Below are 23822 nucleotides of genomic sequence, written 5' to 3'. Positions count from 1 at the left end.
ATGTAAAAAAATTTGGAATAATTAGTTAGTTAATATGAGATTTACTGATTAATAATTTATTTAAAAATTTCTCCGAAGATTTGGCTGTTTTTTAAAGAGTAAATTACCTCCCTAACTTTGACTATTTCCCAGTTAATCAGGCAACTATTGGGCCAGATTCGTAGCCCAAACTTCGTCTTCAGAAAGCCCAATTTGTCATTTAATAAGCCCATAAATCAACTCACATGTTACCACCATCTTACACCAAAACGTCGTCGTTGCAAGGAATTTCCGAATTCCGAATCCATCGCGTAGATTCCCAAACCCCGACATCATAAACGAAACATTTCCAACCAAAAAAAAAGAAATTTGTATTTTGTAAACTTTGTCCCTAAACTTGTAGAATTTAGCAATTTATCTCATGAATTTTTAATTTTAATTATTTACCCTTAACCTAAAAAACTACGCGCCTTATTTTATCAATTTTGCAACTATTTTGGTCAAATTTTAAAGGATTAAGAATTCAAAAATAAAAAGATTTTGCATTACGATTTGTATTGAGATGAATTTTTTTATACAACCTAATTTTTCATGAGAATCATGAAATAAATACATTTTATAATAATTTTACAAATTAAAGAGAGTCATTTGATTAGTATATTTATGTTATAATTTAAATTATAATTTATTATAATATTTTTTTATAAAAAATATACATAAATTAAAAATAATTTTAAATTTACGATCCAGAACTAAACCGTAAAATATCTAAAAAAAAAAAAAAAAATCATAAAATCATCGTAAACCGAAACACTAACAAAATTCTCTCTAATCATAAAGCATCGGTTTGTGTGATTTTCATTCCTTTCCTTGGGTGTTGTTTTTCCCACTTCCCTTGTTCGTGAGGTTTTTGAAGGGTTTCTCTCTCTCTCTAACGTTGCCACAGAAGAAAGAGAGAGCACGAAAAAAATGGGGTCTTTGACAAATGGGCTTGAGAAAGAAAGACATAAAAAGAAAGAAGAAGAAGAAGAAGACGAAGAAGAAGAAGAGCCAATATTAATGGAACAAACCCAGAGATTCTGCATGTTTCCCATAAAATATAAACCGCTTTGGGAGATGTACAAGAAAGCTGAAGCCAGTTTTTGGACCGGTAAATAAAGTTCTATAACTGTTTCATTTCTCTCTCTGTTTCTCTTTATATTAATGTTTTTCTTTGAAAAAAGCTTTGTTTTTTATTAGTGTCACTTGGGTTTTCTTTTTGCTTAATGGATTTTGGAACAAGTTAATTTTTGGGTTTTTGAAGATGTTAACTTTCTTAATTTGGGTTGTTTTTGGAAAATGCTGTTGTTTTCCTAGTTGTTGATTTGGGTTACACTCGGAATTCCAAGGAAATGGAAGTTGGGAATTGCTCTGTTTCTGTTTAGGATTGTAGGTTTAAATTTCAGTTGTCTTTAGTTGAAAAAGCATTCGCTTTCTTTTCAGTTATTGGGGCCCAGAACATTGCTTCGGATGATATACTTATGGTGTCTGCTTTCCCGAGCTGAAATTAATATTTAAATGTATTTTGTTTTTAGGTTCAAAATTACATTTTTCTTTTTCTGGTACTAGTGGGTTTTTCCACCTCTAATCAGTTGTTGAATTGCATGAAATGTAGTTTTTATTCTGTCTGATATAATGTGATTTTTTTTTTCTGAAAAATAAAAAAAAGGATTCTGTAATGTGATGGAAAACATGATTGTTGAACTAGATTTTCAGTGATAATTTGGAGAATCGTGATCTTTATGGTATGATTAAGAGCTAACAAAAAGGTCTTTTTAAATGTTTTTGGTCCCAAGTAAAAGCACTAGGATCTAATTTTGTCCACAGCTGCTTGAGGCTAGCTCAATTGGTTGAGTGAGTGAGTGAGTGCATGCGTCCACCAGGGTTTGAATTCTGATGGTTTCATTTCTTATAGTAAAGTGGGAACCACAGGCCCCACATCATACCCAAAAAATGTCCCCCAAAAAGTTGAAAATTTTCCGGGCACACTGATTTCATGTGCTTTACTGCTTAGAATTTATGTGCACAAGTTGGCTTGTTTCTGTTTTTTATTCTAATTAGGAGAATTCTATGTTGGGTATGAGAAAATTAAACCTACAACTAAGACACAATTATGAACCATCAGGTCACATTAGAATCATATCAAAGTAAGAAAAGTAAAGCGTTTAACAGAACATGGCAAAAATCTATGGTTCAGTGCCTTCGCTACTTTATCTTTTCTTCCTACTGGAGAATTCTCCTTCTGATTAATGTGTTGATGGGGTTATTCTACAGCTGAAGAGGTTGACCTCTCTCATGATGTCCAACAGTGGGAGGCTCTGTCTGACTCGGAGAAACACTTCATAAGCCATGTATTGGCTTTTTTCGCTGCGTCTGATGGGATTGTTTTGGAGAATTTGGCTGCAAGATTTCTGAACGATGTTCAAGTTCCAGAGGTGAATTTCTTTATTGTGCTCTTTTCTTTAGGAGAATATGGTGTTTTTCTTTCTTTCTTTAGGCATTTGAGTGTTCAGTACCTATATTTGAAGGCTTGATGTTCATTATATTTTTTATTTTTTCCCCCTTTTTTTTTTTTTTTTTTTTTTTGCATATTGCTTTGACTAGTTTACCTCTAGTTAAAGTTATTCTAGTGAAGAGTCATATGTTTTCTAGTTAATTGCTTGTCAAATTTTATAACATGGCCAAGTCTATGATCTTTTTGCAAAAGGTATATTTTTATTTTTCTCCGGATTAGTATTCTTAAAAGAAATAAAAGACTGCCTGATTTTTTTGATATAGTACTTTGCTCTGCCTTTTTAAAGCAAGTTGTTGGAATCCTCTTCGGCCTGTTTGGATTAGCTTATTTAGTCCAAAAGCCGCTTTTAAACCTGTTTGGATGGACAATCTTAAGTGCTTTTAGCTTTTTTAAGCGCTTTAAGCTTTTTTAAGCACTTTTAGAACAAGCCATCTCCTTGGTGTTTATGAAATAAGTGCTTAGGAAAAGGTTTTTTATTTACATTTTTAACCTTTTATTTACATTTTTAACCTTTTATTTGTGAACAACAAATTAAATATTCCATCCATATCTTTTTATTACATTACTTTTTATAACAATAAGCGCTTTTGTCTTTTTTACCTAAACAGGTTCAAAAGCTCTTCTTAGATATAAAAGCACTTTTTTAGGCACTATCCAAACACTAATTAAAAAGTCCCAACTTATGCTTATCTTCTTCTACTACTTAAAAGCGCAAGCACAAACTATCCCAAACAGGCCCGAAGGGATAGTTTGTTTTTCATGATTTTTTTTGCTTTTTTTTTTTTTAAGGCGTATATATAAGACAATTTATGAAGTATATGCCTAATAACAAAAAAAGGAATTTATTATTCTTAAAAGTTGCAATATCTAGCTTACCTTTTCTTCCCCCTCCCATCTCACCCTTATTTTTCAATTAGCTCAGATTCATCACTGCTTTGACATCTATTCTATACTTTTTAGCTAACTTATTAACATCAATATTACTCATTTCTCTCAGGCTCGGGCATTCTACGGCTTTCAGATTGCAATGGAGAATATTCATTCTGGTGGAGCTTTGTGTAATGATACCTGTAGTTTTTATGCTTTTATGGTGCATTTTGCAGTACCTGATTAGGTGTGTTTTTTTTTTTTCCTATCAGAAATGTACAGTTTGCTTTTGGAGACATATATCAAGGATTCAAGAGAGAAGCACAGGTTGTTCAATGCAATTGAAAACATTCCTTGTATCACTAGGAAGGCTAAGTGGGCTTTAGATTGGATAAAGAGGTACCAATGCATTTATTTTTAGTCACTTGCTTATGTGATTACATTATCTAAGTGTGTGATTTTTTATCATTAGCATTCTCGAATCTCTTTGTTCATCTGAATCTCTATGTAGTATTACCGTATTAGTATTTCGGGCTCTTAAATTACTGCCCAGTTTAATATTAGGCAGATTTTAACTAGATTCTTGCTGCTATTTTGTCTAAAGGAGCTCAAATTTGTTGAATCTTTAGTATTGCAGTAGTCAGTCTCTTCTATAGTTTCACGTACACAGTTCATTGATGTTCATGACCTGCAGTTCCACCTCGTTTTCGGAGAGACTTGTTGCTTTTGCTTGCATTGAAGGAATCTTTTTCTCCGGAAGGTAGTATCTTTTAAGGGGGGGAAAAAAAGAGTTTGGACACTTGCTTTACTCTACAATGTGTCAAGTTTCTATACTTTAATAATTTGCCTTGGTTTTTGTTGTTTATTGTGCCATCCTCAGCTTCTGTGCAATATTCTGGCTCAAAAAGAGGGGATTGATGCCTGGCTTGACATTCTCAAACGAGCTTATTTCTAGAGATGAAGGCCTCCACTGCGATTTTGCTTGCCTTCTATATAGGTAACTTTTGCCCTTTTGTTTTGGTCTCTACTCCCTTTCTCTTGCTCTTGTTTTGGAGTTCATTCTTCATAAATTTTCGTATTTGGTGCCTGCTACAAATTGAGCGTAAAGCTTCCTGGTACTGTTACATCTTTTTCTTGACTGAATCTGGTTTATTTTCTCCCTCGAAAACTTGGATAAAAGAATTTGCCCCTTTCTGTATAAAACTTGGATAGAATTTGCCTTCTATATAAGTACATGCTATGTTCTATGTTGTTGCTAACAGTTTGTTGCGGAAGCAACTACCTCGGGAAAAAGTCTATCACATTGTGGACGAAGCTGTCGAAATTGAGACACAGTTTGTTTGTGAGGCCCTTCCATGTGCATTGATTGGGATGAACTCAACCCTAATGAGACAGTACATCAAATTTGTTGCTGATCGACTTTTGGTATCTCTAAAAACTCATTTTCCCTTTTTTGTTTTGCTTTGGTTTTTGCATTTTCATTGAAGTGGTGTTTTGTGCTTCCAGGTTTCATTGGGATGCCAAAGAAAGTATAATGTGGAAAATCCTTTCGATTGGATGGAGTTCATTTCTTTGCAGTAAGTTTCTATAAGAATTCAGCTCAACTATTTTGATTAATACTTTTGCAAGCACTATAGAAAATGACAGATTTCAAGGCCTTTCGCCATCCTTCGTTGTATGCCCATGTCCCAACTGTTGTGCAATAATTGATCTTCAATCTCTATTAGAAAAACGAATTGTTAGAAAAAGCTCGAGGGCACTAGTGGTGTCCACCTGTGCAAGTAATAGAAGGTGAGCCCCCTTCTATGGGATCATACTATGGGACCCACCTTCTATTAGTATGTGGTGTTAGACACCACTGGTGTCCCTACCTCTTCTCAAATTATTACGCATAAAAGACAATGAGGTGAAGAACAAACAAGTGAAGGTTTCTCTTCCCCACCTTGAGTTAACCGCATTCAGTCTCTGGTCTGTCCTCCTGAACCGGATTAACCCGCTCAAGTTGGGTGCTAAACTTCTGATCATGATGTCCTCCTACTGGTCTCAAACTTGCTCGTAAATCGTTTCTCTTTGATTGTGCAGAGGAAAGGCGAACTTCTTTGAGAGAAGAGTGGGTGACTACCAGAAGGCGTCTGTGATGCCAAGCCTTCAAGATGATGGAAAGAACTTTGTCTTCAAGTTGGATGAGGACTTTTAATCACCACTCTTAATTCCACAAGTCTTTCATTTAGATGCTCAAACTGAGCATCAAATTTTGGTTACTATTCTTTATGGTAACACAATATTTTGTCTAATGTCTATATAGCCTACCCCATATCCAAGCCATGCCAAGGTCTCATGGCATAATATGAAGTGATCATTTGTTATGTTGGGGCCGTCCTTAAACTAGTCATATACCCAGTTTTTATTTTTTATTTTTTTATTTTTATCCGTACCACTATTTCATATGAACTATAATATTTCTTTGTGAAAAATGCTTAGGATACCGTCAGTGCTAAGCACCACCAATAGTAGAAAGTGGACCCATCTGTGGGTCTATATTACAGAACTCACATTTTATTAGTGAATGGTGTTGAGCATTACCGGTGTCTAATAGCATTGCTCTCTCTTTCTTATTTCTGATTTCTGAGGAGATGTTTTGTATCTACATATTATAATTATATATATGGATGGAATTTGGGTGGGAATGTGGAATTTTCAATAGTATAAAGTTAAGAGGTGTCAAGATGGCATGTTTAGGCACGACATGACATAAGCCAACACTATTATGCCATAACTAAAGACTGTAGAAGGTACATAAGCCAACACGATTATGCCATAACTAAAGACTTTCGAAGGTATTTTTCTTCAGTTGCTTTCGTAAGCTAATTGATTAGCATTTTTCTTAATCAATTTTCAACATAAAGTAGTAATCTTAGATATAGTGCATGAAATAGAAAGGAAAGACATTGATATATTAACTTGTTTGTGGCAGTGGCATTACTGGTGCAACACTGACCACTTATTTTAAACATCTTATAATATTAGTTCCGGTGCATTGCTTTCAAAGAATTGCAGGTAATATCCATGGCTTTTCTCTATGGAATCCGATTGTTAGTGGGAGAGAACATTTACATTTAATCTGTTCAACATAACAAAAAATGGCAATAGCATTATTGACAGCAATGATCACCACAACTACTGGGGAGACATTATTTATTTGCCACTATAATTTTTGTTTTAAATAAATCATAGATTTACATCTCAGTTCTTGAGATATATGTGAATTTTATGATGCCAGTTTTTCCATACTGAGGTGACCATTACTAAAAAAAAATAAGTCTTTACCGTGGAGCAAGTTATTTTGTTTCATTGGTAGGAACTATTTTATACCATTAGATTAAATTTTCAATGGTTAAATATATAGTATGAGTAGTTCTGTGTGGCGTGATGTAAATTTTTAATATGGACGTGCACAGATGTGTCTAATGGACCTCACTAACTTGTGTTTGACGGGACCATAACTAGGGCCGGTAATATGGGTCACAACATAGCTTGAAAACAACACGAATTTCGCGGGTTAAGTTTGAGAAAAAAGAGGTTCGGGTCAGAATTGGATCGACCTAAAATTGACACAAAAAACACAGGTTAATTTCGAGTTAGACCCGCCTAACCCGAACACGACACGAAACTCGTAAAAAACTAAAAAATACATATATCTTTCATTACATATTTTTAATTTTATTATGAACTTGTAATATCATGATAGTTATACTCAAAATCTTATACTATTTGTTTAATTTTAATGGATGTTATTATATTTTAGTGTGTTATGAATTTTAAGTTATTTTTAATATGTAAAAAAATAAATAAAAGTATACAATTTTCGTGTCAATTTCAGGTTCACGAGTCAATTTAGTGTCACGGGTCATTTTCATTTCGTGTCGTGTCGTGTCAACCTGTAAAGTGGTCGTGTCGTGTTCGTATTGTGGTTTTTAAAAAATTTCGTGTCACGAGTCGTGTTCGAATTGACTGTAAATTTTAAAAAAATAATCAAAATACGATACGAACACGACACGTGACACGAATTGTCACCTCTAACCATAACCCCGTTTGCGTTGTATAGCATTTTTTCTTTTCAGCAATTGGATGTTGAAATAAAAATATTGTCATCTAGCTGTCACTTGATAAATACCGAAAAAAGCACGACGTCTAAGATTGTTTGTGAGCCTCATTCATTACCAATATTTGTACTAGAGAGATACACCATGAAAATAATGGAATGTGTCCTAACTCTATAATTGCTTGTTTTCCCTACTAGATCAATCTCAAAAGGCATGTATGTGTATTCTACAGTACTAGATGCCCTTCTTTTTTACTATATAATAATGGATTACTCATTGTTTGGTTCACAGATTTAGAACCATGATTTTTAATCATTCTCAATTTATATGTATTTTTTATAAAAAAATAATATAACGAGTCACGAATCATGATTCAAACTATATCACGGAACCTTATAACAAATACCAAATAAATTGTTTAATTCATTGTGGGACCTACTTTGGAGAATAATAATACATACCGAATTTAGATGTACCTGCCCGTGATTGGCAATATGGTGTGCAAGGCCTTACAGAGAGGACATGATACTAATTTTATTGCTTGTCTTTATAAGAAAGAAGAATATTGTCCAGTACAAGTACTTGTTAGATTGTATTAATTAAAAGACAGATTAATTTTTGGAATTTCATTGGTGAAGGTAAAAATGAGTGTCCAAATGAAAACATAGATAAAAGTTGTGAAGGACTCGAAGTGTGTGGTCCAATTAGGGAAGGCCACGTTATCCCCCTGGAGAAAAACGTGGGTAGCAATCAAAGCAAAATGGTTCTTGACAAAGATGTGGCATCATTTCATTAATTATATATGGTAAAATATCAACTTAATGTCATAATAACGCACGTTATCATCTAGTTATGTACTAGTAATCATGGCTTCACAAGCAGTATTATGTCTGTACCCACTAGATGAAAATCGATGCTTAGATCAACTTTTAGGTCACGTTGAAATTCATTTTAAAATAATTTTATTTTTTTTATAAAAATAAAAATAAATTTTTTTTATTTTTAAATATAAATTATTTTTAAAAATATGTTTGGTAATTTTATCAAGAGATTATTTTTAGTGTAAAAAAATTCTTTAATGTCTCTCTTTCTCTCTCTGTTGGAGAGAGACGAAAACGAAAACAAAAAATGAAAAACGATATTTTTTTTATAAAAATAAAAATAAAATGTTTTCAATCTCAGACATAAATTATTTTTAAAAATACGTTTTGTAGTTTTATCAAGAGATTATTTTTAGTGTAAAAAAACCCGTTAATGTCTATCTTTCTCTCTCTGTTGGAGAGAGAAGAAAACGAAAACAAAAAATGAAAAACGACTAAAAGTCGTTTTTCATTTATCTTTCATTTTACACTAAATTAAAAAATCGTTTTCATTTCTCTTTTTTGTCTTTATTGCGCCAAACGCCGTTTTGAAAATAATTTCATTTTTTCTTTCTCGAATAACATAAAAAATAAAAATGGGATCAATTACAAACACGGCCTTAAATTTAGTAAAAATAAATGAACTCGTATGTATAGTCTAACAATGCTTTTGCAAGAGATTCTCTCTGCAAATGAAATATATTTCATATTTTCCTTTATTAAGGTCTAACACTTAGATGGCCATATAATGCGTGCTAAGTTACACATAATTTAAAAAAAAAATTAAAAAGTTATAAATATCTTTAATTCATTATATTTTCCAACAAATTATTCATTGTCACATATAGTTATAGCTTATGAAAAATGTGTCTTGGCATTTGCAATAGCTACCAAAATGTGATATGGCATTGCTGACCTATAATTAAAGTCATGACAAACAATTATTTATCTAAATTTTTCTTAATTATGCATTAGCATGTTCCTACGTTTTTATGTGGACTTCACAATCAAAATCACGTTTGCTTGCTTTGGTCGTCTTGATTTTGGTAGTAAGCCACTCTCTTTTAAGAGGCACGTCTTAATCAAGTACACATAAAGAAACACCAAAAACTAAAAAGCTAGGATAAGAAATGATTATTTTTTATTAATAATATATATATATATGTTAATTCCTCAATGCCTTAGAAAATACACCACCACCTTAATATATATATATATATATATATATATGGCTTTCTCAATCTTTCCCACTTTTTCCCCTCCCACCAACCTCAAATCAGCTCCTAACAACTCTGAACCTCTCAAATGAAGCAGTTAGTACTCGTGGGGCGATTCACCCATTTCACCTAACTCCACATACATATTCTTCACAAATTCAAATCTTTTTCCATGCAAAGTGGCACTGCCTCATGAAATCATACTTCAACACAATTAGCTTACTAATTATCATTGTTATTGGTGTACAGTTAGGGAAGAATCATAATCAACCAAACTTATTATCCTAAGCAATCCATGATTAAAGTGATTCCCTTTTCGTACCTTTAACCAACCAATTGATCACGAAGGATTATTTATGTGAGATTAAACGGATTAGATTCTCTTCCAACCAATTCTTCTTTTTTCCCCCCCTTATATTTTAAGTGAACATTTGTGGGAGGTTGAACCATATTAGTTGAAAAACATTTGACAATAATGACAAAAAAAATAAAAATAAAAAATGATATGGAGAGTTTTTTTAGTAGATCATGAGAAAATAAACTACCCAAAAATTTTAAGGCATCAAAAACTGTATATTCACATTTTTTTTAATTTAATATAATTTAACAGTTAAAAACTAATCTTTATTAACTCTCCCAAAACATGTCTTTTCAAGCTACTAATCGTTCTAACTAAATAAGGCACTAGTGCGTACCTACCCAAATGTCCATCTCATATTTCCTGCCATGAAAGGAATACAAATATAAATTTTTTTATTTTTTATTTTTTGAGAAACGAGTATGAGGATAAAGTTAGTTGTCCTCACTTGGGGAAAGTGGGAAAAAAGTGACTCTTTACCTTTCCTTACCAATAAATTCCAAAAGAAAATTTGCCCATATCATCATCATCATCATCATCACTTGGTGTTGGAGTTAGTGGGGTACACACCCCTCCTGTCATCATCTCTACCAACTCCTAACCACTATAAGTTTCTATGGCACCCTTTGCAAATGAAAAATAATTGGGAACAAAGATGCATTGATCCTTCTTGGTGCAATTCAAAAAGGAGGGAAAACAGAAAAAAAAAAAGTTATTTATTATAATTTGTTCACTTTGTGAATTCAAATTTTTAATTCGCATTGAGATGTGACATTTTTTTAGAATTTTTTACTGTAGCAGAAAAAGTTAGATGTGATATTTTTTGAGAGCTTTTTTACTGTAAAAACCTAAAACTGAAAACTCGAATCGGTGAAATGAACGAGGCTTTAGTGTCAAGATATAAAATTTGGCATATCGTAGAGTGGTGTTAAATTATTTTACTTTTATGATATGATAATTCTATTTTATTAGAAAAATATTTAAGAATAATTCCGGTGTTAAGCACTGAGCCGAGCCAAGCCACTCATCATTTCCCTCCGCGTGGGCCCCAAGTCTATTGCGTTTCTTTCTCTCTTAATATGGCTTGTGTGGCTCGGCTTAGTGGCTTAAATAGGGTGCATTTTTATGCACTTATCAAGCACCACTATTAGTAGAAAATAAATCTAATGTTACGAAACCTACTTTCTATTAGTATTTGGTGTGCAGCATCACACATACCTTGTAATATTGTTCATTTTACTAACACATATAGTAACATATGGTGTCCAATAACTACTAGTACTAGTAATAATAATAATAATAATAATAATAAATTTTATTGGTGTTGTTTTAGGGATTAGAGGGTCCTATTCAATCCCATGGCGGGGGAATATCTTGATTTAAAATTTTCCAAAATAGGAATCAAGGATAATGTATTTCAATCAAACAGTGGCCAACCCTTTGAGTCATGGCCCTACCATATGTGTGTGTGCACTTTGATCCCACGTCCCAAAAACCCAAAATGCTAAAAAAGGAATAACATTACTTCAAAATTACTTTTCAGCCTTGGTATTGTAGAAAATGTCCCTTTGTTGGCATTTCCTTTTTTTGTCTGCCAAGTTCATTGATAGAACATTGACTTTTTCCATCTAGTCCCTAATTAATTAGAAGCAAATAGCTAGCTCAATTATAAAACAGTTGTTTTGAGAACAAACGAACGGTGGATAATGTCACTTGACTTTTCATTTCAATGCTCCCAACAAAAATAATCGTCTCATTTCCATTTTGAGCTTCAATTTGCAAATATTGCATCTTTAACCTCCAATTTTACAAAATTTCTCAATTCTCACAGTCTCTAACATTGCAAAAATTTGGACACTTGGAAAGTGCAGATGGAGAAAAATTTTTAAAGTTCAAAATTAGAGAGCAAATTAATACAATCTAGATAGCTAAGAAGATAAGTGAGCTTAATCCAAGATTCTATGTTTATTATTTTGTTTTGCCCAAAACATCCCTAAAATCATGTTTAAACCCCACCACTACCCTCCCTCCCCCAATAAAACAAAACAAAAAAAGACCTTTTCAGCCTTGTACAAATACAAATAGAACACTTATATTATATTATCGTTGATTTAGTCAAAATTATATTAATATATAAAAAAAGTTTCTCATATAGATTTGAAAAATAACACTATCGATAGTGTATTTTTTATGTCCTATGTAGAACTTTTCATAAAATAAAATGTCTTTATTTTATTTTTTTTGATAAAATCCACAGAGAACACATAAATATATTAACTACGAGAAACATCAAAAAGAGCCCACATCATATTAACTATAGGGTTTTTTTTAATTTGCATGTTTCTAGACGTTAAAATTAATCATAATCCTACCAAAACTAAAACATATGTAAAACTTAAGAGAATCTAATACAAATAATACAAATATGACAGTCTAGAATAAAATAAAATGCTCTCATACCCATCTCTCATGTTTGACTCTTTTTTTTTCTTTTTCTTTTTTGATCGATCACACAAACTCTCCAAGCCGAGCAAAACATAACAAAGAAGACGTAAACGACACCTATCTTCTATCTCTCTCTCTAAACCATCTTCTCCCGCAGACTAACCCGAGAAAAAGGAAATAAATAAAAAAAACCGTTATCAGTCGGATCTGGCGGCTCGGAAATGGCGGTTTGCGTGGAGAGAAGCGTATGGGACAGTGTTTTGGAGCTGACGAAGGTGGCTCAGCAAAAGGGCAGCGACCCTTTGGTGTGGGCAATCCAGTTGTCGTCCAACTTGAACTCCATGGGCGTCTCTTTGCCTTCCGTGGAGGTCGCCAATGCATTGGTCTCCTACATTTGCTGGGAAAACAACGTCCCCATCGTCTGGAAGTTTCTAGAAAAGGCATTGGTCTTCAAGATCGTCCCTCCTTTGCTCGTCCTTGCTTTGCTCTCTAGCAGGTTTGTTTCTTGGTTTGTTTGTGCGTGTTTCTTGAAATTTCTCCTTGTGGGTATTGGGAAAAGGGTCTTAATTTGATTCAAAGTTTTCGTTTTTCTTTATTATATAAAAGAAAAACTGGATTGTATTTGTTGGGTTCTTTGTTATGTGTGGTTGTGTTGATTAAAATGTTGTGTTACTTTTTACGTGTGTTGTGTTGCGTTTCACGGTTTGAAATGGGACTTCTTGCTGGCAAAAGTATGAACTTTGAAACATTTGATATGTCATACTCTTTCTATTGGGTCATTCCTAGTAGATTGAAAGTTGGTCCTTTTTTTTTTTTTTTTTTTTTAAAAAATAAAATTTTTTTTTTTTTTTTTTTTTTTTTCAAGAACTAAAATGTTGTCTTTTTTGTTATGTTTGTTGTGCTGAGTTTCATGGTTTGAAATTGGTCTCCTTGTTGGTGAAAGTATAATCTTTGACACATATTGTTACGTCGTACTTTCTATTGGGTCATTCATAGTAGATTGGAAGTTGTTCTTGTTTTTAACTAGAATGTTATGTGCGGTTGTTTTGAGTTTCGTGGTTTGAAATTGGTCTCCTTGTTGCTAATAGTATAAGCTTCTACTCATTTATTATGTCACACCTTGTACTGGTCATTCCAAATATATTGAAAATTTTCTTCTCTCTCTCCCTCTGTCTAAAAAAAAAAAAAGAATGTTGTGTTATTTGGTGATGTGTGGTTGTGTTGAGTTGAAACGATCTACTTGTTGGTAAAAATGTAATCTTTGACACATTTGTTATGTCATACTTTCTTTCTACAGGGTCATTCCTAATAGATGTTCTCAGCCAGTAGCATATAGACTTTATATGGAACTTCTCAAGCGACGTGTTTTCACCCTTAAATCTCAGATGAACGGGCCAAATTTTGAAACGCAAGTTTTTGTTTTCGTTTTCGTTTTTCTTGTCAATGTCGTTCAACTTGATATTCTTTCATTTTATCGATGATTATGCTAATAAAAAGTTCATTTTCTTTTTTTCATCTTCAATTTCTTTCCTATTATCTTCATTCAGGGTTACGAAATCAATAGATGGTGTTCTTCATCTTTCCAATATATTTGGCCTGCCAGCAAGTGAGCCTGGGGTTTTTGTGGTTGAGTTTATCTTTTCTATGGCGTGGCAGTTGCTTGATGCATCATTAGATGATGAAGGGTTGCTTAACCTTACTCTTGAGCAGAATTCAAAATGGGTAACTAAACCGCAAGACGTGGAAATAGATGGTCATGGTGGTTATGGTGAGAAGTGGAGTGAACATAATGAGTTATTGAAGAATGCAAACACTGTCATGGCCATCGAGATTATTGGAGAAATGCTACAAAATATAGTGACATCAAGAATTCTGTTTTTGGCTCGTCGACATATGTATGAATTCGTTCTTTTCATTAAATTTTATGTTTCGTTTTGTCAAGCTTTAGATATGAAGAGTTCTTTTTGCATTTCGTTCTTGACTTCGTCTTGGATGGTAGATATTGCTTAAGAATGCTCTTCCACTTTCAGGCAAACACATTGGACGAGTTTCATTGGGAGATTACAGCTACTTGCAGCAAGTTCATCCTCGTTGAGAAACTCGAAAACTCTGTCACCGGAGTCTCTTCTCCAATTGACCTCAGACACTCGCATTGTCTTGTCTCGCGAATGCAAAACAAGTTCATTGCAGAAGTTCCATGCTGTTATGGCTTTTGGATCTCTGGCTTCTTCTGCTGGTCTCTGCCATGGGGCTAGCCGTTCTGCTCTATGGCTTCCTCTTGACCTTGTATTAGAAGATGCCATGGATGGATATCAAGTTGAGGCAACAAGTGCCATAGAAAGAATTTCTGGTAAAGCGCTGTTTATTTTTTCGCCTCTTGTTGTAGTTTTTAAGGTGGTCATCTCTTTCATGAAGACAATTCTTGTGAGGATAAAAATTTAAAAATTTCCATTTTTACAGGCTTGATTAAGACCCTCCAAGCAATAAATGGAACAACCTGGCATGACACGTTTTTAGGTCTTTGGATTGCAGCTCTTCGTCTAATTCAAAGGGTTAGACTATGTGACTTGTGTTGTGATTTAACTATGTTATTGAAATCTTTTGCAACAGTGAATATAACCTCCTCTTTTTTCTTTTTTTTTTTTTTTTTTTTTTTTTTTTTTTTTTTTTTTTTTCACTAAGCTGTTTTAGCACCAAATTTACATCAGACCAAAGCAACCATTACTTTATGAAGTGTCTTCTCATGTTCAGTTTTTTCACTTTGTTGTTAGGAAAGGGACCCCATGGAGGGCCCCGTGCCTCACCTCGATACTCGCTTATGCATGCTATTGTGCATCACAACTCTTGTGGTTGCTGACCTAATTGAGGAGGAAAGTGCTCTACTTAATGAAACAGAATGTGGCTCCACCAATCACTGGAAAGAAAAGGAGGTTCCGGGAAAGCGCCGGAACGATTTAGTCTCCAGCCTGCAGATGTTGGGTGATTATCGGGGACTGCTGGAGCCTCCTCAATCTGTTGTTTCCGTGGCCAATCAAGCTGCTGCAAAAGCAATGTTGTTTATTTCAGGCATTGGTGTTGGGAATGCATACTTTGAGTGCCTCAGTGTGGAAGACATGCCAATCAACTGTTGTAAGTAATATCCAGCGTCCATTTTCCTTGTTAGCGAGTTCTCTAATATTGTTGGCAGAAAGCTAGAACCATCATAATAACAGGGCCGTTTGGTTCATAGTTTAGAACAAAAATTTTGAACAGAAATTCGGTATTTTTGTGAGAGAAAACAATGTAAGAAAAAGGTTTGAATTGTGATTACCCACGAAATATTCTGTACTATTTTCTGGGTGATCAATTATTTTTTTTAGACTTTCCACACTTATACTGTATCCTTTTCTACAGCTGGTAACATGCGTCATTTGATAGTTGAGGCTTGTATTGCTAGAAATCTGCTGGACACATCTGCATATTTCTGGCCGGGCTACGTGAATGGACGTATCAGCCAAATACCTCAAGGGGTGCCGGCTCAATTTCCCGGTTGGTCATCATTTCTGAATGGAGCTGCACTTGCACCACTAATGATAAGTGCTTTGGCTTCAAGCCCTGCTTCAAGGTACATATGTACTTAAAATTTTGAATTAACATGTTTAAATATTTCAAATCATAATTTGTTTGTTGCCTCAAGGTGTGTCAGTCTCGTGTTTGTTTTGCGTCTATTTTTGTGGATATGTATGGTTTTACCTTCGTGGAAAAGTGAAATCCATATAGTCGACCCCAATTAAGTTGGGATTAAGGCTTGTTGTTGTTGTTGTTGTATGGTTTTACCTTCGGTCACTAAGTACGAGGCCTTCACAATGTTTCTGGTGGTTCTTATGTACCACAGATTTGAAGGAAACTCCATAATAAATTTTAGATATATTTTCTTTCTTTTACTGTGGCCTGGTCTTCAGTTACTTCTTTTTCTTTCTGAAGCCAGGTATATCAGATGCTCTTTTTTGTAAATTTACTGAAAGGTAAAGCCACTGAAATTAAGCTCATGGATTTGATGGAAGCTTAGCAGAGCTCGAGAAAGTATTTGAGATAGCAATCAAGGGATCGGATGATGAGAGGATATCTGCTGCTACAATTCTCTGTGGAGCCTCGCTGATTCAGGGGTGGAATATACAGGTAATGAGATTGAGTTGTAATACTTAAAAAACATGTTTGGAACTCTGGCTCCCATTAATCAAGGCAAGACTGAAAATTCCTCAATATGTTTTTTTTTCCCCATTTGATGCAGGAACATACGGCTCATTTTATAATCAGATTATTGTCTCCTCCAGTTCCTGCCGATTGTTCTGGGGCTGACAGCCATTTAATTGGTTATGCTCCAATGCTGAATGTGCTCATTGTTGGAATAGCATCGGTTGACTGCGTTCAAATTTTTTCTCTACTTGGCTTGGTATGTACATAGATTTTTACACAAACATAAAGCTTAACTATAACCTTCATAGCATCATGATTGGAAAAAGTATTGCTATTTATCAGCACTGATGATCATCACCATACCTTTTCAACTGATCAGAGATTAACATGTTAACTCTGGGGCCGAAACGTCTTACATATGGATCTCTAATTGGTTAAAAAACTGGTGGTGATGATCACCACTGGTGATAATGAGCACTTTTCAACTAGAAAAGGAATGGTATCGAGCTTTGAAGGATGCAGTTGGTACTAATGTTTTTTTTTTTTTTTTCGAAATTCTTGCCAGGTTCCACAACTTGCTTGTTCACTAATGCCGATATGCGAGGTGTTTGGTTCATGTGTTCCTAATACCTCTTGGACTCTTACAACAGGAGAAGAAATCTCAGCCCACGCAGTGTTTTCCAATGCATTTATTGTTCTTTTGAAGCTATGGAGGTTCAATCATCCTCCTCTTGAGCATGGAGTGGGAGATGTACCCACAGTTGGATCCCAACTTACTCCCGAGTACCTCCTATCCGTGCGTAATTCTCTTCTAGTATCTTCTGGAAATACCTTCAAGGACAGAAACAAAAGGAGACTTTCTGCTGTTGCTAGTTCATCGTCTCCTCAAGCTGTGTTTGTAGATTCATTTCCAAAATTAAAAGCCTGGTATAGGCAGCACCAAGCCTGTATAGCATCAACCCTCTCTGGTCTTGTTCATGGAACCCCAGTTCATCAGATTGTTGACGGACTTCTTAACATGATGTTCAGAAAGATTAATAGAGGAAGCCAGTCTTTAACTTCTGCTACTTCTGGGAGTAGTAGTTCTTCTGGACCTGGAACTGAAGATAACTCACTGAGACCTAAATTGCCTGCTTGGGATATTTTGGAAGCTGTCCCTTTTGTTGTTGACGCTGCTCTAACAGCATGTGCTCATGGAACTCTTTCACCTCGCGAGCTGGCTACAGGTTAGTTCGGCACTCTTAACAAACAAGACCAAAATTCAAGCATAACTCACGACAACAATCATTTAGTTTCTTTCAGCAGTGTGTCTTTCTCAAATCAGTAGTCCTAACCCCTAAGGGTCACCTTTTTTTCTGATTGTAAATTTAGTTCCATGTTTTAGAGACAGAAAACGGAATGAACCATTATGCTTAATGTGGTTCAGCTAACTAGAGATGTTTTTCTATCTCAGGGCTTAAAGATTTAGCTGATTTTCTTCCCGCATCTTTGGCGGGCATCGTCAGCTACTTCTCTGCTGAAGTCACTCGTGGAATTTGGAAACCAGCTTTTATGAATGGAACAGATTGGCCAAGCCCTGCTGCAAATTTGTCCAACGTTGAGCAGCAAATAAAAAAGATCCTAGCTGCTACTGGTGTTGATGTCCCTAGCCTTGCTGCAGGTTCATCTCTTTTATATTTATACACACATATATATATATATATATATATAATATGAGTTTAAGATGCTATATTATATTTTTATTTTTGAGTATGCATGTCACTGGCTGTCTGTGGACGCCTCAGGGAAAAAGTCAGGGAGCTAGGATCATTGGTAGAATGAAAATTATTCCTGACTTCAATGGCATGCCTGCTTGCTGTTTTAGAATGAGCTTGGTTTTATTAAATTGGTGTCTGTGAAAAGTTTTTCCTTTTTTCTTTTCCCTCATCTTTGAAGAGCTGGTTTTTCCAATTGAGCACTTTGACTGAGTTTCTGACTTGTTACTTTCACAGGGGGAACCTCTCCTGCTACACTTCCACTTCCCCTGGCTGCCTTTGTAAGCCTAACAATAACCTATAAGATTGACAAAGCCTCAGAGCGTTTTCTAAATTTGGCTGGCCCCACCTTGGAGATCCTTGCAGCTGGCTGCCCCTGGCCTTGCATGCCAATTGTGGCGTCCCTATGGACCCAAAAGGCTAAACGATGGAGCGACTTCCTAATATTTTCTGCATCTCGCACCGTCTTCCTCCACAACAGTGATGCAGTGGTTCAGCTTCTTAAAAGCTGCTTCGCTGCCACACTCGGCCTGAATGCCACTCCGGTCTCGAGCAATGGAGGTGTTGGAACCCTTCTTGGCCATGGATTTGGAACACATTTCTGCGGTGGAATGTCCCCTGTGGCCCCTGGGATTCTTTATCTACGTGTCTACAGATCAATGAGAGACATAGTGTTCATGACGGAAAAAATTGTCGCTGTCCTGATGCATTCCGTGAGAGAGATAGCATCTAGTGGTCTTCCCAGAGAGAGGTCAGAGAAGTTGAAGAAAACCAAGAATGGAGTTAGATATGGACAGGTTTCACTTGCTGCGGCAATGACTAGGGTGAAACTAGCGGCGTCACTCGGTGCTTCGTTAGTATGGCTTACAGGAGGCTTAGTTCTGGTTCAGTCATTGATCAAAGAAACTTTGCCTTCTTGGTTTATATCCAATCACAGGTCGGAGAACGAACAAGGGTCAGAAGGGATGGTGGCAATGCTTGGGGGTTATGCTCTTGCATACTTCACAGTGCTCTGTGGAGCATTTGCATGGGGTGTTGACTCATTATCAGCAGCGTCGAAACGACGTCCTAAAGTCCTAGGGACCCACTTGGAGTTTTTGGCGAGTGCACTCGATGGGAAGATATCACTCGGCTGTGATGACGCCATGTGGCGTGCTTATGTCTCGGGCTTTGTGAGCCTAATGGTGGGTTGCACACCGAATTGGGTGCTTGAGGTAGATGTGGATGTGTTGAAGAGACTGAGTAATGGACTAAAGCAGTGGAATGAAGTAGAACTTGCTCTGGCTTTGTTGGGGGTTGGTGCGATGGGTGCGGCTGCTGAACTAATAGTTGAAAATGAGAATTAATCTTGTGTAAATTCTTTTTACCCTTTCTTTTTGAATTTTTGGTTCGCGGGGGTAATGTAGAAATCTAGTTATAATTAGGTTGTTAAATAGAGAATTTTTGGTAAAATTTTGTAATGAAGGCTGCCTTGCTCATGATTGCGGGCCATTTTTTGTCTCCCTTTCGGAATGCAATATCATAATCTGTCACTAAGCAAGCATGGTTCCTTGCAAGCCTCTTAAATATAGACAATGCAGACAATGCAGAGTCTAGTTGCAAAATTTTAATCAATGAGAAGATAGGTTTGCCTGCAAACAACAGTTGTTAGCATGGAAGTTCTAGGAGAAATCGTTGTTATTTGACTTATTGTTCTTGCTCTTTTTCATCCCAGGCCATTTTTCGTTGTCATTCCAATCTTCACTAGTGAAAACAAGAGAGAGGAAATTCAAAATCTTGATCATGTAAGCCATTTTTCTTGAGACAAAAATAAGTTTCAACTAATTATCTTTCAATGTCACAAAGCTTTTTAAGGTCTCGTTCACTTCGCGGATTCGAGTTTTCAATTCAAGCTGAGATATGACATTTTTTGAGAGCTTTTCACTGTAGTAGAAAAAATTAAATGTGATATTTTCTGAGAGTTTTTCACTGTAGTAGAAAAAAATTAAATGCGACATTTTTTGAGAGCTTTTTACTGTAAAAACTTAAAACTGAAAACTCGAATCGGTGAAATGAACGAGGCCTAAGTTTCAACTAATTATCTTTCAATGTCACAAAACTTTTAAGAATATTTCCCAAGACCTTTAGTCCATCATACAACGCCGCTACACCCTGGAGATTTCTTCAATCTTTGAACTTGCATGTTTCTTCTTACTAAAAATGCTTCCTCCCACCTACCCACATCTGCATATATGTTGGACAGAAGAACTCTACCTGCTCCATGGGATGGTTCCAACCTCGCTAAATTTTGTGCAGCCCTTTCGCCTACTTCAACGTTCCCATGAGTTCTGCATGCTGCCAATAGCGTGCCCCATATTACTATATCTGCCTTCATTGGCATGCTCTTTATAAGTTCTTCAGCTTCTTCTAATCGCCCAGCTCTGCCTAAGAGATCCACCATACAACCATAGTGCTTGATATCAGGTTCTATGTTGTACACATTCTTCATACTCTTGAAATATCCCTCTCCAGCCCCAACTAAACCAGCATGGCAACAGGCACTTAGTACCCCAATGAACGTGATTGCATTGAGTTTTATGTGACGCCTCTGCAAGTCGGAAAATATTTTGAGAGCTAATTTTGCGTCTCCATGCATGGCAAGTCCACATATAATGGCATTCCATGGTGAGACAGTGGAAATCTTGTCGCGGATTTGATAGAACATTTCCAAGGCAGTATTTACATTCCCACACTTGGCATACATGTCGACGAGTGCTGCACTTAAATTGTCATTAAGAAGGATGGATTTACTGAATATGTATTCATGGGCCCATCTTCCTTCTTTCAATGTGCCTAAAGTAGCAATTGCAGACAAAACACTCACCATAGTAATTTCATTTGCTTGGACCCCACTAGCTATCATTTCATGGAAGAGCTCCAGAGCCTCATTAGGCTGCTCATTCTGCGTATAACCAGAAATCATGGCACTCCATGAGAATACGTCTCTTTCGGGCATCTCATCAAATAACTGCCTTGCTTGGTCGATCATCCCATTTTTTATGTATCCTGCAATAAGTGCATTCCAAGACGCAAGATGATCCTTGATGCCCACTTCAAACTGCAGACGCGCAAGGCTGGTGCTACCACAAGCTGCATAAAAGTTGATAATAGTTGCTTGTATAAAGTCATAACAGTCAAAACCTTCCTTAACAATTACACCATGAATCTGCCGACCCTCTGCAAAAGCCATGAAACGCCCACATGCCGAAACTAAATCAACAACCATAACATCATTAGCTCGCAGTCCAGCGTGCAGCATTGCACAACACATCATTAGAGCTTCACTTAACCTTTCTACTTGCACATAACCATCGATCATTGTACCCCATGAAACCACATCTTTTACAGGAATCCTTTCAAACAATTCTCTAGCTAGATCAACAAGCCCCGCCTTTGAAAACCCATTCAGCATTACATTCCAGGAAACTATATTCCTTTCAGGCATCTCGTCAAACAATGTTTTGGCATCCCCTAGACTAGAACAAGCGCAATACATGTTCAACAAATTAGTTGACACAAAAACAGACCCCAAAAGCTGCAACTTGATAACCAATCCATGAAGCATTCGGCAATCCCAAATCCCGCCAATATGCACACAGGCTGAGATCAAGCTCGCCATCATCACCTGATTCGGGGCAATACCCTCAAACCTCATGTCCTTAAACAATTGAGTTGCTTCCTTCCAACATTCATTTCTTGCAAGGCCCATTATCATAGTAGTATACGAAATACAACCTTTGCCAGGCATAATCTCAAACAGTTGGCGGGCATTATCCAACTGCCCAGATTTAACATACCCAGAAACCATAATATTACACGACACAGTATCGAGCTTAGAACAAGAATCAAACAACGTCCGAGCATCGGAAATGAACCCGCATTTGGCGTACATACTAATCAAGCTGTTGGCAATGAAAGTGTTGGAACCGAGCCCGGATTTCAATACAAGAGAGTGGATTTGTTGGCCCTGAAAGACGGCTGAGAGTGAAGAGCAAGACTTCAACGCCGATACCAAAGCGAGCTCGTAATCGGAGCGGTTTTGGTTCGTGCCGAGACGAAAGAACGTTCGGAGATAGTCCTCCGGGTTTTGAGTGAATTGGGGGAGAGATTTGGTGGTTCCGGTGGAGACCCATCTGAGATGTGGCGGCGGGAAGGGAAAGTGAGGGAAGAAAGGGAAGGTTTTGGGTCGGAATGAGAAGAACATCGGATGACACCATTGCATAACGTTGGAGAGTTTCAGTTGGGATTTGGATCCATTTGAAAGGAGAAATTTGCTAGAATGACAATCCAAGAAATTAGCAAAATGACTTATTCGAAACATCAGGTATTTCTTATTTAAAAATAATTTTATTGTGAACAATATTTATAAATAATATTGTATACGTGAATAATATCGTATATATAAATAGTACTATACGCAGCGTATAAATCTGACAACATAACTATTAAAATAAATAAAAAAATATTATAATTAATAGCGGAGTTTGGCTAAATATTATCTACGTCTCTGGACATTGTGGACCACTCTATTTACTAAAGAAAAAAAATATTACAAATTGCACATAAATTATAAAAAGCTCACAAATTGAAAATCTAAAGAATTTCTTATAAATTTACAAAGGGGAGAAACTCTCAATTTTCAGGATGCAAAACAAATGAAGGGAAGCCTGTGTTTATAGCCTTTGTCTCCCTCTTTTCTAAGCGTAAATCAGCTGTAAACAGATGAGTTCACTTCTTAAATCATCACCATTTTCGATACTCTCTATCTTCTTCTTCTCACTCTCTGACTTTCTCTTTTAGCTTTCAACATAAATGTGCAGTCTATATTTTTAACAATGAGCCACCCATATTAATTAACAAGATCTTTTTTATTTTTTTGGTAATTCTTTATTAAAAAAATAATTATTTTTAATCATTCTGTAATCATTTTGTAAATAAAAATTTAAAAAAAATTATTTTACTAATAAAACTTTCCTATTTAGTCATTTTTACAAGGCCTCATTTGAAGAGAAAGAAAGTCGTTGGCTTATAGTAGTTTAGTCAAATAGACCAAGTTTTGGAGGGAAAGAACGGAAGGGGGTAAATACTTGTTTGCAATTACGTAGTTCATCTTATATTTACAGGTTTTAGTAAAATTTACACTCTCCTCTTGAAAACTACACATCTAGCCCTCACATTCAAACTAATTTTGATTTTATTGACAAATTGTCTTTCACTAGATTTCGTTGACATTATTAACCTCATACAACAAGGACAAATGAGAAAGAATATGAACCCACAAAAGTTCAAACCATCACGTAAATGGTAAACGGGCACAAATGTTTTTAGGTTGTGTTTAATTTTAGTGAGAGGTTAGGTGTGTGTATAAGAATATGGACACGAAAAAAACTTAAATCGTGTTTGTAAACAAGGCTTAAAGGGTACTTTGAGATTTAAAATGTGTGTGTGTTTGTGTCTATATATATATATA

At 35.6% G+C, this 23822-nt stretch overlaps 3 protein-coding genes across 4 annotated transcripts; 2 read left to right on the top strand and 1 right to left on the bottom strand.

The window, feature by feature from the left end:
- The first annotated feature begins 791 nt into the window (after positions 1-791).
- LOC21393349 (ribonucleoside-diphosphate reductase small chain A) lies at positions 792-6079 on the top strand. 2 transcript variants are annotated; one of them, XM_024170125.1, is made up of 9 exons: positions 792-1129; positions 2293-2453; positions 3531-3579; positions 3673-3799; positions 4095-4160; positions 4281-4397; positions 4663-4825; positions 4907-4977; positions 5483-6079. In XM_024170125.1, exons 1-9 carry the CDS (start codon positions 949-951, stop codon positions 5595-5597), a joined length of 1050 nt encoding a protein of 349 aa, XP_024025893.1. In that variant the 5' UTR covers positions 792-948; the 3' UTR covers positions 5598-6079. The 2 variants fall into 2 exon arrangements, with proteins under 2 accessions (XP_024025893.1, XP_024025894.1); XM_024170126.1 differs by lacking the exon at positions 792-1129 and adding an exon at positions 2100-2165.
- A 6440-nt stretch (positions 6080-12519) lies between these two features.
- LOC21393348 (mediator of RNA polymerase II transcription subunit 33A) lies at positions 12520-19887 on the top strand. Its single transcript, XM_024170121.1, has 12 exons — positions 12520-12879; positions 13681-13791; positions 13931-14278; positions 14414-14733; positions 14844-14935; positions 15155-15512; positions 15777-15987; positions 16427-16541; positions 16654-16815; positions 17125-17785; positions 18013-18219; positions 18551-19887. Exons 1-12 carry the CDS (start codon positions 12605-12607, stop codon positions 19657-19659), a joined length of 3969 nt encoding a protein of 1322 aa, XP_024025889.1. The 5' UTR covers positions 12520-12604; the 3' UTR covers positions 19660-19887.
- A 477-nt stretch (positions 19888-20364) lies between these two features.
- Positions 20365-22665, bottom strand: LOC21393347 (pentatricopeptide repeat-containing protein At5g19020, mitochondrial). Its single transcript, XM_010105134.2, has one exon. The coding sequence runs from the start codon at positions 22572-22574 to the stop codon at positions 20445-20447; it is 2130 nt and encodes a 709-aa protein (XP_010103436.1). The 5' UTR covers positions 22575-22665; the 3' UTR covers positions 20365-20444.
- Between the last annotated feature and the right edge of the window lie 1157 nt (positions 22666-23822).

Source organism: Morus notabilis, unplaced genomic scaffold (assembly GCF_000414095.1).
Source record: "Morus notabilis unplaced genomic scaffold, ASM41409v2 Scaffold605, whole genome shotgun sequence".
Taxonomy (NCBI): Eukaryota; Viridiplantae; Streptophyta; class Magnoliopsida; order Rosales; family Moraceae; genus Morus; species Morus notabilis.
This window is presented reverse-complemented; position numbering and strand designations above follow the sequence as displayed.

Excerpts from the sequence above, each read along its gene's own strand:
- LOC21393349 (XM_024170125.1), top strand. The coding sequence starts at position 949 with ATGGGGTCTTTGACAAATGGGCTTGAGAAAGAAAGACATAAAAAGAAA. Across the intron at positions 4,398-4,662 it reads TTTGCTTGCCTTCTATATAG|TTTGTTGCGGAAGCAACTAC; the intron begins GTAACTTTTGCC and ends TGTTGCTAACAG. Across the intron at positions 4,826-4,906 it reads TTGTTGCTGATCGACTTTTG|GTTTCATTGGGATGCCAAAG; the intron begins GTATCTCTAAAA and ends TTGTGCTTCCAG.
- LOC21393348 (XM_024170121.1), top strand. The coding sequence starts at position 12,605 with ATGGCGGTTTGCGTGGAGAGAAGCGTATGGGACAGTGTTTTGGAGCTG. Across the intron at positions 15,988-16,426 it reads GCTTCAAGCCCTGCTTCAAG|CTTAGCAGAGCTCGAGAAAG; the intron begins GTACATATGTAC and ends ATTTGATGGAAG. Across the intron at positions 18,220-18,550 it reads TGTCCCTAGCCTTGCTGCAG|GGGGAACCTCTCCTGCTACA; the intron begins GTTCATCTCTTT and ends TTACTTTCACAG.
- LOC21393347 (XM_010105134.2), bottom strand. The coding sequence starts at position 22,574 with ATGCAATGGTGTCATCCGATGTTCTTCTCATTCCGACCCAAAACCTTC.